Source organism: Belonocnema kinseyi, chromosome 7, assembly GCF_010883055.1.
Source record: "Belonocnema kinseyi isolate 2016_QV_RU_SX_M_011 chromosome 7, B_treatae_v1, whole genome shotgun sequence".
In the NCBI taxonomy this organism is placed as follows: Eukaryota; Metazoa; Arthropoda; class Insecta; order Hymenoptera; family Cynipidae; genus Belonocnema; species Belonocnema kinseyi.
This window is the reverse complement of record NC_046663.1, coordinates 10,243,741-10,257,992: the sequence shown is the minus strand read 5'-3', so window position 1 is coordinate 10,257,992 and position 14,252 is coordinate 10,243,741. Positions and strand designations below refer to the sequence as shown.

General features: G+C 24.7%; 1 protein-coding gene across 10 annotated transcripts in view; it reads right to left on the bottom strand.

Moving 5' to 3' along the window:
- The window catches only part of LOC117175996 (cAMP-specific 3',5'-cyclic phosphodiesterase), an 873,036-nt gene that overhangs the window by 348,336 nt on the left and 510,448 nt on the right, over nt 1-14,252 (bottom strand). Inside the window, exon 1 of one of the 10 annotated variants that reach the window (XM_033365922.1) lies at nt 1,672-2,203. The exons of the other annotated variants lie outside the window; for them this stretch is intronic. Coding sequence (XP_033221813.1) covers nt 1,672-1,904 — 233 coding nt within the window. The 5' untranslated portion in view covers nt 1,905-2,203. Of the gene's footprint in view, nt 1-1,671; nt 2,204-14,252 lie in introns of those variants that run through there. 10 annotated transcript variants of the gene reach the window in all.

Here is a 14,252-nt window from a genome sequence, read left to right as displayed (position 1 = left end):
TCTTCTTAAGATTTAAATTATTTTTGATACTTGAATTTAACGAAAAAAGAATTTGCAAAAAAATAGTTAAATTATTAATTAAAAACCATTAAGTTTTAATCTGTTTCACTCTAAAAAAAACGGCAAAAATTTCTAACGGAAAAGATGAATTTGCAACCAAAAAGATGAATTTTTAACTAAGAAGATTCATTTTTTTTCTAAAAAATATAAATTTGTCTAAAAAGGTGAATTTTCAACTAAATACTTGATCTATCGACTAAAAAAGATGTATTATGAATAAATAATTCAAATTTTCAGTTTAAAGAAATTAATTTTCACCCTTAAAGTTTAATATTTTTTTCGAAAAAATATAAATTTTGCAAAAAATATTAATTATTCATCTGAATGCTTGATCTATCTACTAAAGAAGATTCATTTTCAATACATGATTTAAATTTTCAGTTAAAAAAATTAGTTTTCAAGCTAAAAGGTTAATTCTCAAAAAAAATATAATAGTGAAATGGTTTAACCAAATAAGATTGATTTTCTGCCATACTGTTTTATTTTGAACCAGGAAAGGTGAAATCTCTAATAAAACAGATGGATTTTCAACCAAGAAAATGAATTTTGTTCCAAAAAGAACAATATTCAACAAAATAAATGAATTTTTAAATTTAACAGTTTAATTTTCAGGAGAAAAATGAATAATAGAAATTATAGAAAAATTAAAGAATTTTAAAGAAATGATTCTTTAACCATCAATATTAATTTTCAACATAGTAGTTCATCTTTTCACTAAGTTGTGGAATTTTGAACCAAAAAATATGAATTGTTAACGAAAAATTGAATAGTAAATATTTCAAACAAAAGTGATTTTAATTTTTAAGAGAATATTTGTAATTTTAAACAAAAAAAAAGACAATTATACTAAAAAAATGAAATTCCTAAGATTCTAAATAAAAATATTGTATTTACAAAATAGATTTGAATTTTAAACCAAATAGTTACATTTTCAATCAAAAATATAAACTTTAGACTAAATGGGTTAAATTTAAACTAAAAAATATCAATTTTCAAACGAAAACACAATATTTAATTTCTTAGTTGAATTACATAAGTTTTAAACAAAATTGTTAAATTTTCAACCTAAGTGATGAATTTTGAACCAAAAAGTTCAATTCTTAACGAAAAATGTAATAATTGATATTTAAACCAAAAAGATTTTGATTTTGTATTAAGAAAATATTTAAATTCAACAACAAAGATAAATTTTTTTTAAATAAATGAAGTTTTAACTAAATGCTTGAATAGTTGAAATAAAAATTGAACTAAATTTTTTTTAATAAAAATAGATTTTCGCATTGACTTCATATTTCTCTGGTGAGGAATAGTATATTCCGCTATACTTCGCTCTCCACAGTGGGCGACAGATCTAACGCGATACACTAAATCTGAATCTCGATTTAGCCACCCGCGGTTTAGTAATTTCTAGAAATGCTGGGCGAAGCAGTTTCACAGCGCGCAGGGCGAAATACGGTTGCCACTATTGTCTGAAAAAAACCAGTGGCGTCGCGGAAGGGCGCAGTGCGCAAGCACTCACATGAGTAGACTGCGCAATATTATGTATTCCAATTGAAAAAAACTGGTTATCGAGTTTTGAATAAATTTTCTCCTGAATTCAATTGAACTCACCTTCTATGTCGATCAACATAATATCGTCGCGAATGACGTCTAACGTGAAGTCTTCGCCTATCACAATGTACCAAAACGAGGGAATTTTCTTTGGAGTCTCGTCTTGAGTCTCTCCTCTCCTTGTCCCGAATTAGGGAATCCTTTTGAGACTCTCTCCTATTATCTGCAGGGATCTCGTTTTTGTAGATTATCGACCTTAAGATCGTCCAGAGAAAAAATGACACAGTGAACATGTCCACTTTACCACTTTTTTTTTACGACTTCTCGACCCGAGTTTTACCAGGTTCGAGAGGTCAGAAATTTTTGACACTATTGACCTCGTTTTCAAAATTTCTTTCACTTTCACTCGCACAGATTTTTTATCATCTTCTCCAGATTTCACGTTTCATCACAATTAAAAGGTTTTAGTTTATAATTGGTGTGATTCAATTTGAGTAATTTCTTCATCATTAAATAAATATCAATAGTTTTATTTGGGAGACTTACAGAGGATGATAAATTACAAATGGTCGCTATTTTTAGCAACCAGTTCACCTAGATATTAGATATGATATGTTTAATTAATTTCAAATTTATTTTAATAAATGGATTGATTTATATAAGTAGTAACGAATTATTTTTCAATAAATGATAATATTTGAAAAATAGATTTTTTTACAGAAAAATATTTTTATTTAAATTATTTAAAGTTGGTATAAGAATAACAAAGAATCCTTTATTCGAGACGAATTGATTGACCTGATTGTATTTTGGTATTTTTATTTTTGGAAGGCAACTCCGACAGAGCGCACATTATTATTTTATGTTTAAATAGTTTCATTATTTATTTCAGGTAATTACCTAAAATTCTGAATGCATGATTCATAATCAAGAAAAATATTCATAAAATGAGCACCATATAATTATAAATAAACTAAATAGCAAAAAAATTAATTTTCAAATTTTCCTGCACTTATTTCTGATTTTTCCCTGATTTGAAGTTAAATTTTTTTTAACAAACAAATATTTTTATTACTACATATGAATTTTGAACTAAAAAAGACGAATTTTCCACAAAGGAGTTAAGTTTATAAATTTAAAAATTAATTTTTTGGCAAAAAATTGACTTTTAATCACTTAAAATTAATTTTTTATCAACTAGTTGAATTTTCAAGAAAATATTCACATTGTTAAGATAAAGAAAGAAACGATTAGAAAACAGTTTAATTTGAAAAATCTATTTTCAGCTAAAAAAATGAAATTTCAAACAAGAAACGTGAATTTTTATAAATAATTATTTTTCAATCCAAATAGATGAATTTTTTAATTTAAAAAAAAGTTTTTTAGAAAACAGATGAATTTTCAATCTCATAGAACGGAATTTATATTTAAAAAAAAAAAACGAATTTAAAATAGAGAAGTAATATTTTCAACAAAATAATTTAATTTTTAACAAAAATTATGAATCTTAATGAAAAATATTATGGTTGATAATTGAAACATAAAAGATTTTTATTTAAATGAAAACCCGTACATTCAACCGAAAAAAAACGAATTTTCAACAAATTAGTTCAATTTTTTACCAAACAGAATAACTTTTAACGAGATTGTTGAATTTTCAATCGAAAAGCTGAATTTTATTTAAATAATTCAATTTTATACGAAAATAATAGAATGTTAAACCTAAAAAGACGAATTTTCAACAAAATAAATTCACTAATAAGCCTAATAGTTGAATTTTAAACTAAAAACAATCAATTTTTAATTAAAAAAAAATGGTATGGGTAGATTGAAATAAGTAAATAAAATTAATTTTTCATACAGGAGTTCAATTTTTAACCAATTAGTTGAATTTTGATTCAACGAGATTAATTTTTTACTTTAATACATTTTCAACTGAAAGCTTTTTTAATTTAGACATTTTTAATTTTTCCTAAAGACATTTTTTTAAAGTCTAAAAAAATTAATCTTTTTGGTTTAAAATGTATCATTTTTCTTTTAAATTCATTTATTTAGTTAAAATTTTGATATTCTATTTAAACTTGTGTTTTAAATTAAAAAATCATTTTTTAAGTGAAAATTTAAATATTTTATTTCTTAAAAATCCATCGTTTTCAAAAGATTCAGTTGAAAATTAATGCATATTGTTAAAAATTCTGCTTTCTGGTAGAAAATTGATCTTCCAGGTTGAAAAATGTTTTTTGGCTTAAAAATGTATTTGCTTGGTAACAAATTAAACTATTTTATTGAAAAGGTAACCTATTTTGCTTGAGGAGTCAACTATTTTTCTAAAGACTTTTTTTTTGCAATTGAAAATTAATTTTTTCAATTGAAAATTAAACTATTTTGTTAAAAATTCAGAAAATTTAACTATTTTGTTGAAAATTCTATTTTTTAGATGAAGTTCTACAATATCTTAAATTTTAACTACTCGATTTTTCGGTATCTTATTTAGTTAACAGTTAATGTGTTTTGTTAAAAGATGATCTTTTTTACTAAAAAATTAATCTTTTTGGTAAAAAAGTATAATTTTTGGAAAATTGAAAAAAAATAGAAAAACTATTTTTTGCGTCGTCTGATTGTTGACACAACTATCTTGAATGAATTTACTATTAATAATAAATAAGATTTTCCTAATCTACATACATCGTTTATCAATGAATGACGCGAGATTCTTTAATCTTAAAAAAGCACCTTAATCTCTTTGTGAAATATTAAAACTCAAATTTTTAATAACGCCATGATAATCCCCCTTTTCCTATCATAATCCTGTCTTTCTACCGAGAGTATTAACGAGACTTAAAAGCTCTTTTGTTCATGCGTTGAAAAATGACAATGGGCTTTCTTATGATATTGGTATAGATACGATCAAAGAAACTCACAGAGAATTTTTAAATTATTGTCGCAGAAATTGCTGTAAATTATACTAGTGATGCCACTGTCGTAAAAAATCATGAAAAATATAGCTTTTAGGTAATCATCTTTTTAGTTGCATGTAACCTCGGATACCTTGAATTAATAATAATAATAATAAAATTAAAAATTAAAAAAGGTGTGATAGTGGGGCCACAGAACAGAAGTGACACATTGATGAATTAATTTTGAAATTTTTCGTGAGGAATCTTCATGAGTTTTGAGGAGATTGCACAGTAAGAGAGTGAGTGGCAGTAGTGGGGATATCGAAGAGCATTAGATTTCTATCCAGTTACCCAAATTTTTAATAAAATAGTTAAGTTTTCAAGCTCAAAAGTTAATTTTTTAATGAAAATAGTTGAATTTTAAAAGAGGAAAGATGTAGTAGAATTTTTAAATAAGAAAGATATATTTTTACCCGGAAATGAAATTGTTTAATTTTTATTTGAAAGGCTAATTAACAGAAAACGAATTTTCAACTAATTAGGTTCAACTAAAATAGACAAGTTCTTAACAAACTAGTTAAGTTCTCAAGTTACAAAGTTGAATTTAAAAAAAGTTGACTTTTAAATCAGAAATGTGGAATTAAAAAAAAAACGAATTTTCAATCGGAAAAGATGAATTTTCAACGCAGTAGTTGAATTCTCAACTGGAAAATAGATAACTTTTCACCCAAAAATGAAAACGTTGATCTGACGGTTTTAAGAACTAATTAAAAAAACAACTAATTTTTAAACCAACAATATTAATTTAAAAGAAAAAGTTATTTTTCAAACAAAAAAGAGGAAATTTGGAACCAAGAAGTGAAAAAGCTTATCGAATTTTCAACTCGAAAATATAAGTTTTCAACAGAAAAGTTAATTTTTAACCAGATATGAACTTTCAACTAAAAAAAAATACATTTTTGACAAAGTGGTTAACTTGTACTAAAGTAGTAAAATTTTTATTCAAAAAGATACATTTTTAACAAAAAAGATGAATTTTTTACGATAAATGATGAAAAAAATGAATTTTTAATCTGAAAAACTATTTTTCTGTCCAAATAGACAAATTTTTAATAGAAACGGCAATCTACAACAAGATAATTATATTTTGAAAAAATAGTTACATTTTTTACCAAACAGATGAACTTTTAACAAAAAAATAAATTTTTAATAAAAAATGAACAAGTTATATTTTCACTTAAAATGTTAAATATTTAATAAAAAATATGAATGTACTATCCTAAAAGATGAATTTTTAATCTAAAAGGACGAAGTTTGTATCAAAATTAGTTGCATTTTCAACCAAAATATTTAATATTTTCGACGAAAGTTAAAGTTTCAACAAGAAGTATGGATTTTTAATAAAAAATTATGAATTTTCTGTCTAAATAGTAAAATTTTAAATAAAAATGATCAAACTTTCCACCAAAAAAGATAACTTTTCAACAGATACTCAAATTTTCAGCTGAATAATTAAATTTAACAAAATTAATTTTTCACCATAGAGATGAATTTTTAACCAGCAAATTAATTTTTGATAAAAAATAAACAAGTTACATTTTTGGTTAAAATACTGAAGTTTTAACAAAAAAAGGAAACATTTTTTTAACGAAATAGTAAAATTTTCAACAAAAATATGATTCTTTTTTCAATAATTAAATATTTAACTAAATAATTTCTAACAAAACGGTTCCATGTTTAGCAAAGTACTTAAATTTTAAATTGAAAAAAATAAATTTTTAGCAATGTAGTTCGATTTTTAACCAAAAATTTGAGTTTTCTAATAAAAAATACGAATGTTAAACAAATAAGATTTTGATCAAAAGTATAGAGAAGTTAATTTTTTTTTTAAATAATAAATTAAAAAAAACAACATTTTTCAACAAAATGTTTAAATCGCTGAAAAGGCGATAAAAAACTCAACGAGAATTTTTAAATAATTGTTGCAGGAATTGTTGCAATTTATTTTATTTATTTATTTACTTTCGTGAAAAATCGTGTAAAATAGAGCTTGTCAATAATATTTTTTCAGTGAATGTTTCCTTGGATACCCCCTGGATACATTGGTTGTCATAATATTTGTCAACTGTACGAAAAGGGCAGTGATATACTGATAAAAATGTCTTTTTCAAGATTAGATATAATGAAAAAATACAAGCAATATTTTGTTGTTGTCGAGATTTTTTTTACTAATGGTGGCTGCAATACGTCATTTTCAAAATTTCCTGATTTTTTTCTGATTTTTTGCTGTAAATTTTTCGCTCTCCCTGATATTTCAAGACCAGAGTTTCAATCCTGTAATATTTTTATTATATAATATTTTATATTAAAAACTAAAAATTAATTCATTTGTTTTATCCAAAAAATATGACTTTCACAGGATTAATTTTGAATACCGAAAACAATTGCATTTTCAACCAAACAATTGAATTTTTTAAAAGACAGTTAAAATTTCGAATAATAACCTTTGAAACAAAATACTTCAATTTTTAACAAAACAATGAAATTTTCAGAAAAATAGTTCATTTTTTAACCTAATAATGGAATTTCCGATTTACATAGATATTTCTTATAAGAAAAAGATTAGAAAGTTAAATTATCCAAAAAATATGAATTCTCAATAAAAAATATAATAGCTGATATATTTAATCAAAAATAGAAAATTTCAATTTTTCGTATACTTTTTTTTTTACAAAATAATCAATTTTTCAATCAAAAAGATAAATTTTGAATTGGGTTTTCACAAAAATTTCTGTGACCCAATGTTTAACCAAAAATAAACGTTTAGCAAAGTAGTTTAGATTTTAATTAAAAAAAGTTAAATTTTCAACCAAAAAGCCACATTTTTTATAAAGCATTTGAATTTTCAATCCGAAAATCATAATTTTTGACGACATAGATCAAGTTTGAACAAAATGCTTTAATTTCGAAACAAAAATATGAATTTTCTACCTGAAAATATAAGTTTTTAGCGGAAAATTTAATTTTCAGCCGAACAGTTTCATTTCTAATAAAAAAGGGACAATTTTCATAAATAAGATTAGTTTATCAACATGAAAGATAAATTTTCAACTAAAGGGCATAAAATTTCAATTACCAATGAAATAAGTACATTTGAAGTTGAAAAATAATTGTAAACAAAAAAAAATTTTCAACAGTTTATTTAAATTTCCAAACAAACAGAGGATCCTTCAATAAAAAAATACATTTTTAATAAATTGGTTCGAATTTTACACCAGTAGGTTAATATCAATTAAACAAATTGGTAACAAAAAATGGAAAACTAACATTTTCAGTATAAGAAATTAAATTTCGCTCAAGAAAATCAGTCTATAAAAAATGAATTGAGTAAAAAAATTTTCATTTTTAACAAAAAAGAGGAAATTTGAATCAAAGAAATTAGTTTTCCACCAAAAAAGATATATTTTCAACTAAAAAATATAAAGTTTAACAAAGAATATGATAAATAAATTTACAGTCAAATAAATTTATCTTAAACAAATAAAAAAACACATTTTTAAACAATGAGATTGAATATGAACTACTTTGTTGAAAATTATTTTTTTTTTAGTTGCAGAAAAGGTTGCAGACAACCAGTTGAAAATTTATATCTAGTTTATAATTTAATATATATATATATATATATATTTACTGAGAACTAAAGTTTTGTTTTTCTGGTAGAAAATCTCTATTTTTCCTTTAAAAATTATACTATTTGTTCAAAAATATATGTATTTTGTTAAAAATTCATCTTTCCTGGTAGGAAATTAATCTTCCTTTTTGGAAATTCATATTTTCACAGAAAATTGAACTAATTCCAGTCTGATAAATAACTGTTACCTACAACAGATTATTTTTTAAACAAAAAAGACGACTCTGTTTAAAGTTGAGCTTTTAACGCCAAAAGATGAATTTTCAACAATAAGTTTTCAATAATTCAATAATCTAAAGAAATTATAATTTAAGGGATTTGAATTTTATTTATATAATATATAAATAATAATGTTATAACAAAATAGTTTAATTTTAAACCCAAAAAGAAGAATTTTTCTCAAAAAAGTTAATTTTTCCACTAAAAAGGATGACCTAAACCAAATTGTTGAATATTCGACCAGAAAATTAACTTAAAATATAATCGTTAGATGACATCAACAGCAAAAAAAGGAGGAAAATAAATTGCTAACAAGAATCAACCAAAAAGATTATTTTCATCTAAACAGTTGAATTTTCACACAAAAATTATGATTTTTAAATTTAATTTTTTAATTTTTTATTAATGTTCAAAGACGAACATTTGAGTCTTCTAAGTATTTTAAAATAGGATCTTTTATAAATGGAATAAAACAATTTTAATATAAAATTGATAAATTTTAAATTGATGAATCTTAACATTTATTTAAAGTGCCTACAATAGAAATTCCCTAACTTTTGAAAGATTTTTGTAAGAGTTAGTCAATAAATTTAATAAAATTTTGTAAATAATTTTTAATCAATAATTATTAAATTAATGCTAATAGAGTAAATAAATAAAAGCAAATTAACTTAATATAATAAAATACAAATACGTATTATAATATAAGATTAATTTGATTAATGATTAATTAATTAATAATTTTTTCCTATCGATTGAGGGAATGGTTTTCCTCTTTCGGTAGTAAATGGAATTAGTCCCACGGTCAATAATCACGCAATCGCTACGTTACGTGCAGAATACTTGCTCTTCTTTCCTGATTTCCTATGGGGATTGAGTTTTGTTGTTTCCAGAAAACTCCATTCTTCTTTCAAGCTATAATACTGACACTTTGGTTCTATTTATTGCTAATCGAGGAAATTTTCTAATCTCAGAAAAACTGAAGATTTCAGAAAGGGGACTCACTTTTTTTTATTAAGAAGACAAAATTAATTATGGAGAAAAAGATTTATTATTACTTTAAACTACACCCGAGAGGATTGAAAAATCGTGAAAAATAAAATTTCCGACTTTTGTACAATTACCGAATTGGAAAATTACCGCATGATAAAATTCCCAAATAATAATATTCCCGAAGTGGAAAATTGCATAATTGTAAAATATCCGAACTAGAAAATTCTCTAAATACAAAATTTCCGAGAATAAACAATTTGAAAAATGCAAGAAAAATACAATAATCCAATATTTATATCAAAGAAACATTTTTTGATGTTTAAAGTTTTTTTAAATTATTGTTTTAATTTAAAATAACAATAATTATTAAAAAAATTTGGAATAAAAAATTTTCCTTGAACAAATTTTTAATTCTTCAAATTCTGGAATATTATAATTAGGGAATTTTCTAGTTTTATTCGGGAATATTCCTATTCGGTAATATTATAAAGTCTCCGGGAATTTTATTATACAGGAATTTTATTATGAAGGAATTTTATTATTTGGAAATATTATTATTCGTGAATTTTGCAATCCGTTAATTTTGAAGTTTCGGGAATCTTATTTTTCGAAATTTATTAATCGTTTCATAATATTACCGAATTTGAGAATTCCTGAAGAATAAAATTCTCCACGGCAAATTGCTGTTATAAAATATCCAAACTATAAAATTTCCAAATTTAAACAATTAAAAAATTCTTTATTCCTCAATATTATTTATGCATTAAAAATAAAATTATCAAATATTCTTATTCAAAAAGAAATTTTTAATGCCTAAAGGGTTTTTCAATTATTTAAGATGACTGAAAAATCCCAAAAAATCGGTTTAGAATTAATTTTTAACTCGAAAATATATCTATTCCATTCTTTGTTAAAAATTGATATCGGAAACTTAAAATTAATCTTTTCAAATATAAAATTCATATATTTTCTTTGAAATTCATCTTCTTGCAAAGCAAAATCTGTTTTGGTTAAAATATTTACCACATTGCCTTTTTTTTGAGAATAGATTTTTTTTATTAAAAAATAAAATTCTTGATTTAGATATGAACTATTTTGTATGTTATTTTTTTTGCATGAAGATTCATCATTTTCTCGGTGGGAGACTCATCTTTTTATTTAAAGATTCAACTATTATCATTAAAAATTTAACTATTTCGTTAAAGATTAGCCCTTTTTAGATGAAAATTCAACTACAAGATTGAAATTTAACGTTCTTTATTAAAAAACCATTTTTTTAAATTCACCTCTTAAGTTGAAAATTAAGTTTTGTTGTTGAAAATTCTTTTCTGGCTTTGATTAAAAAACAATTTATTATCGGAAAATTTTTATCATTCCATTTTTTGTTGCAAAATCCTTTCCAAGTTGAAAATTTGAATTTCTAATTAAAAAATATAAATCTCTCTTCCAATTTAATATAAAATTTAAAGTAAAAAGTTTTCGCAATTCAGAAAACTATTTTTTTGTATTTGTTTATTACTCGTCAATCACCAAAATGAACTCCATTCTATCTTAATACAAATTTTCAAATTAAAAAAATTTTTCTTGTCTAATTCAGATAAAATTGTAAACCAAAATTTCCGCCCTTGAAACTAAAAAAAGGTTAAATGTAATATATTACCCTTTTCCATAGTAGAAAAAAGGATTGAAATAAAGAAATTTTCATTTTCAATTTAATGAAAATACTTGAAAGAAAAAAACCTCTTCCAATTGCAAAATAAATGAATGATCAAAATTTGCTTCCTTCTAGTTCGAAAAAATGTTGAAAATAGAGAATTTTCTTACTTCATTTCGAAAAAAATTAAGCATAAAAATTTATTTTCTGAAACTTAATAAAACTGTTAAAAAAGAAAAATTAATCATTCCAATTCAGAAGAAAATACGAAAAATTACACCCCTTTCAATTCAATAAAAGCAAAAAGGGCCTCTTCCAATACAAAATAATTAAAACTAAAATTTCTTTGTTTCCAAATTAAAAAAAAAACATTTAAAATAAAAAATCATGCATTTTACAATGCATGAACTATTTAAAATAGTTTAATTTTCAACTAGGGAGATGAATTTTCAACAATACAACAATAATTGCGCAGCCACACAAAAAAAAGTGTGCGGACCTGGTAACAAGACACACGTCTTCCTATGGATTTTGAGGCGCTGAATTTAAATTCGGTATCAAAAATCACCCATCACGTCATGGTTGAGTCATAACCTCAAAAAATGACGAAAAATCATGCACTGAGGCAAATAAATTTCAAAATAATGCCAGTGATGCAAATTTTCACTTGAAAAACATGCAGACAACTGTGAAGGATCAACCCTTGCCTGATATCAACTTATTTAACATAACTTTACCCAACAGAACCTGACCTCACATAACCTGAATTAACAGAAATTTATTGAACTACACGTAAAGCTCTGGAAGCATATTTTCCCAATAGCAAATGTGTGCTACACCGAATGGGTCAACTCGAGCCTAACCTAGAATTAAATCTAACCTAGCCTAACCTAACCTAACCTCACGAAACACAATTAAACTGATTGTGTTGTCCCGTTGTGTTTGAGGTACCGTTTGAATTAGCTTGGGCTTAACCTGCAAAGAGGTCAAACCTATCCTAACCTAAAAAACCTGACCTAACCTAACTTAACTTCACGTAACAGATTTAAACTCATTGTGTTATCCCGTTGTGTTTTCGGTACCGTTTCATTCTGCTTCGGCTTAACCTACATAGAGGTTTAACCTATCCTAACCTAAAAAAAACCTGACCTAACCTAACCTAGCCGAATGAAATTCAACCACACGTGTAGCTATGTAGGCATACGGTTCTCAGTCTTAAATGTGTGCTATATTTAATAGTGTAACTCGATCTTAAGCCACAAATGAATCTAACTTAACAGAACCTAATTTGCGTCAAATTTTTAAACACCTGTAGTACAATGAAATGAATCTTATTGTGTTACAACGGGAACGCTTAAGTTAAGTTGTGTTGCGTTAAGCAAAATTTCTGTTTTTCAAAATTTCAAAATTCTGTTCTGTTAAGTTAGATTCATTTGTGGTTTAAGGTCAAGTTAACCTATTAAATTACGATTACATAGCTACACGTGTGGTTGAATTTCATTCGGCTAGGTTAGGTTAGGTCAGGTTTTGTTAGGTTAGGATACGTTAAACCTCTATGTTGGTTAAGCCGAAGCTGAATGAAACGGTACCACAAACACAACGGGATAACACAATGAGTTTAATTGTGTTACGTGAAGTTAAGTTAGGTTAGGTTAGGTTGGGTCAGGTTTTTTTTAGGTTAGGATAGGTTTGATCTCTTTGCAGTTTAAGCCCAAGCTAATTCAAACGGTATCGCAAACACAATGGGACAACACAATCAGTTTAATTGTGTTTTGTAAGGTTAGGTTAGACTAGGTTAGATTTATTTCTAGGTTAGGCTCGAGTTGACCCAATCGATGTAGCACACATTTGCTACTGGGAAAATATGCTTCCTGAGCTTTACGTGTAGTTCAATAAATTTCTGTTAATTCAGGTTAGGTGAGGTCAGGTTCTGTTGGGTAAAGTTATGTTAAATAAGTTGATATCAGGCAAGGGCTGATCCTTCACAGTTGTCGACACATTTTTGAAGTGAAAATTTGCATCACTGGCATTATTTTGAAATTTATTTGCCTCAGTGGATGATTTTTCGTCATTTTTTGAGGTTATGGCTCAGCCATGACGTGGTGGGTGATTTTTGATACCGAATTTGAATTCAGCGCCCCAAAATCCATAGGAATACGTGTTTCTTGTTACCAGGTCCGCAAACTTTTTTTTTGTGTGGTTGTGTTATTAAAGCAAAAGGTCAAATTTTCAAAAATTACATGAATTTTCTACCGAAAGTTGAATTTCCAACTCAGATAGGATTTTGCAACCAAAAATAGTGTAATAAAAATTTGCCGATTAAAAAATTGTTTTTTTTTTTAACCAAAGCCAGAAACAAAATTTAATTTTAAAGAAAAAAGTTTGTTTAATAAAGTAAATTAAGTTTCAATTAACTATTTTGATTTAAAACTGATCTATTTCATTAGAAATTAATCTTTTTGGTTGGAAATTCAACTACGAGATTGAAATTTAACTTTGTTAAACAACTATTTTTTTAATTCAACTCGTAAGTTGAAAATTATATTTTTTTTTTGAAAATTAGTATCTGGCTTTGGTTGAAAAACAATTCTTTTACTGCACAATTTTTATTATTCCATTTTTGGTTGCAAAGTCCTGTATAAGTTCAAAATTTAACTATTTGTTAGAAAATTCATATGATTGTTGAAAATTTGTCTTTTTGCTCAAATAAATATTTTTTTATGGTTGAAAATTTTCTACCAAAAAGTTTAATTTTTAACTTAGGAAAGATTTGGTAATCAAACATGAAATGATAAAAATTTCCCGATAAAAAAATTGTTTTCTAAGTAAAGCGAGAAACGAATTTTCAACAATAAAATTTAATTCAAAATAATGGTTCTTTAAACTATGTACATTAAGTTTCAATCTTGTAGTTGAACTTTCAACCACAAAAGAATCATTTTTAAGAAAATATTTCAATTTTTAATAAAAACGGTTAAATTTTTAATTAAAAAGATTAATTTTCCACCAAAAGCCACGAATTTTTGTTTGAATAAATTAATTTTTTAACTGTCTATTTTCAAAGCGAAAAAGAAGAATTATCTTTTTAAAAAAGTTGAATTTTCAACCTGAAAATATGAGATTTTACCATAAAAGCTAGTTAAAATTTAAGAAATTTAAATGCGATCAAAATTAAAAATAATATATT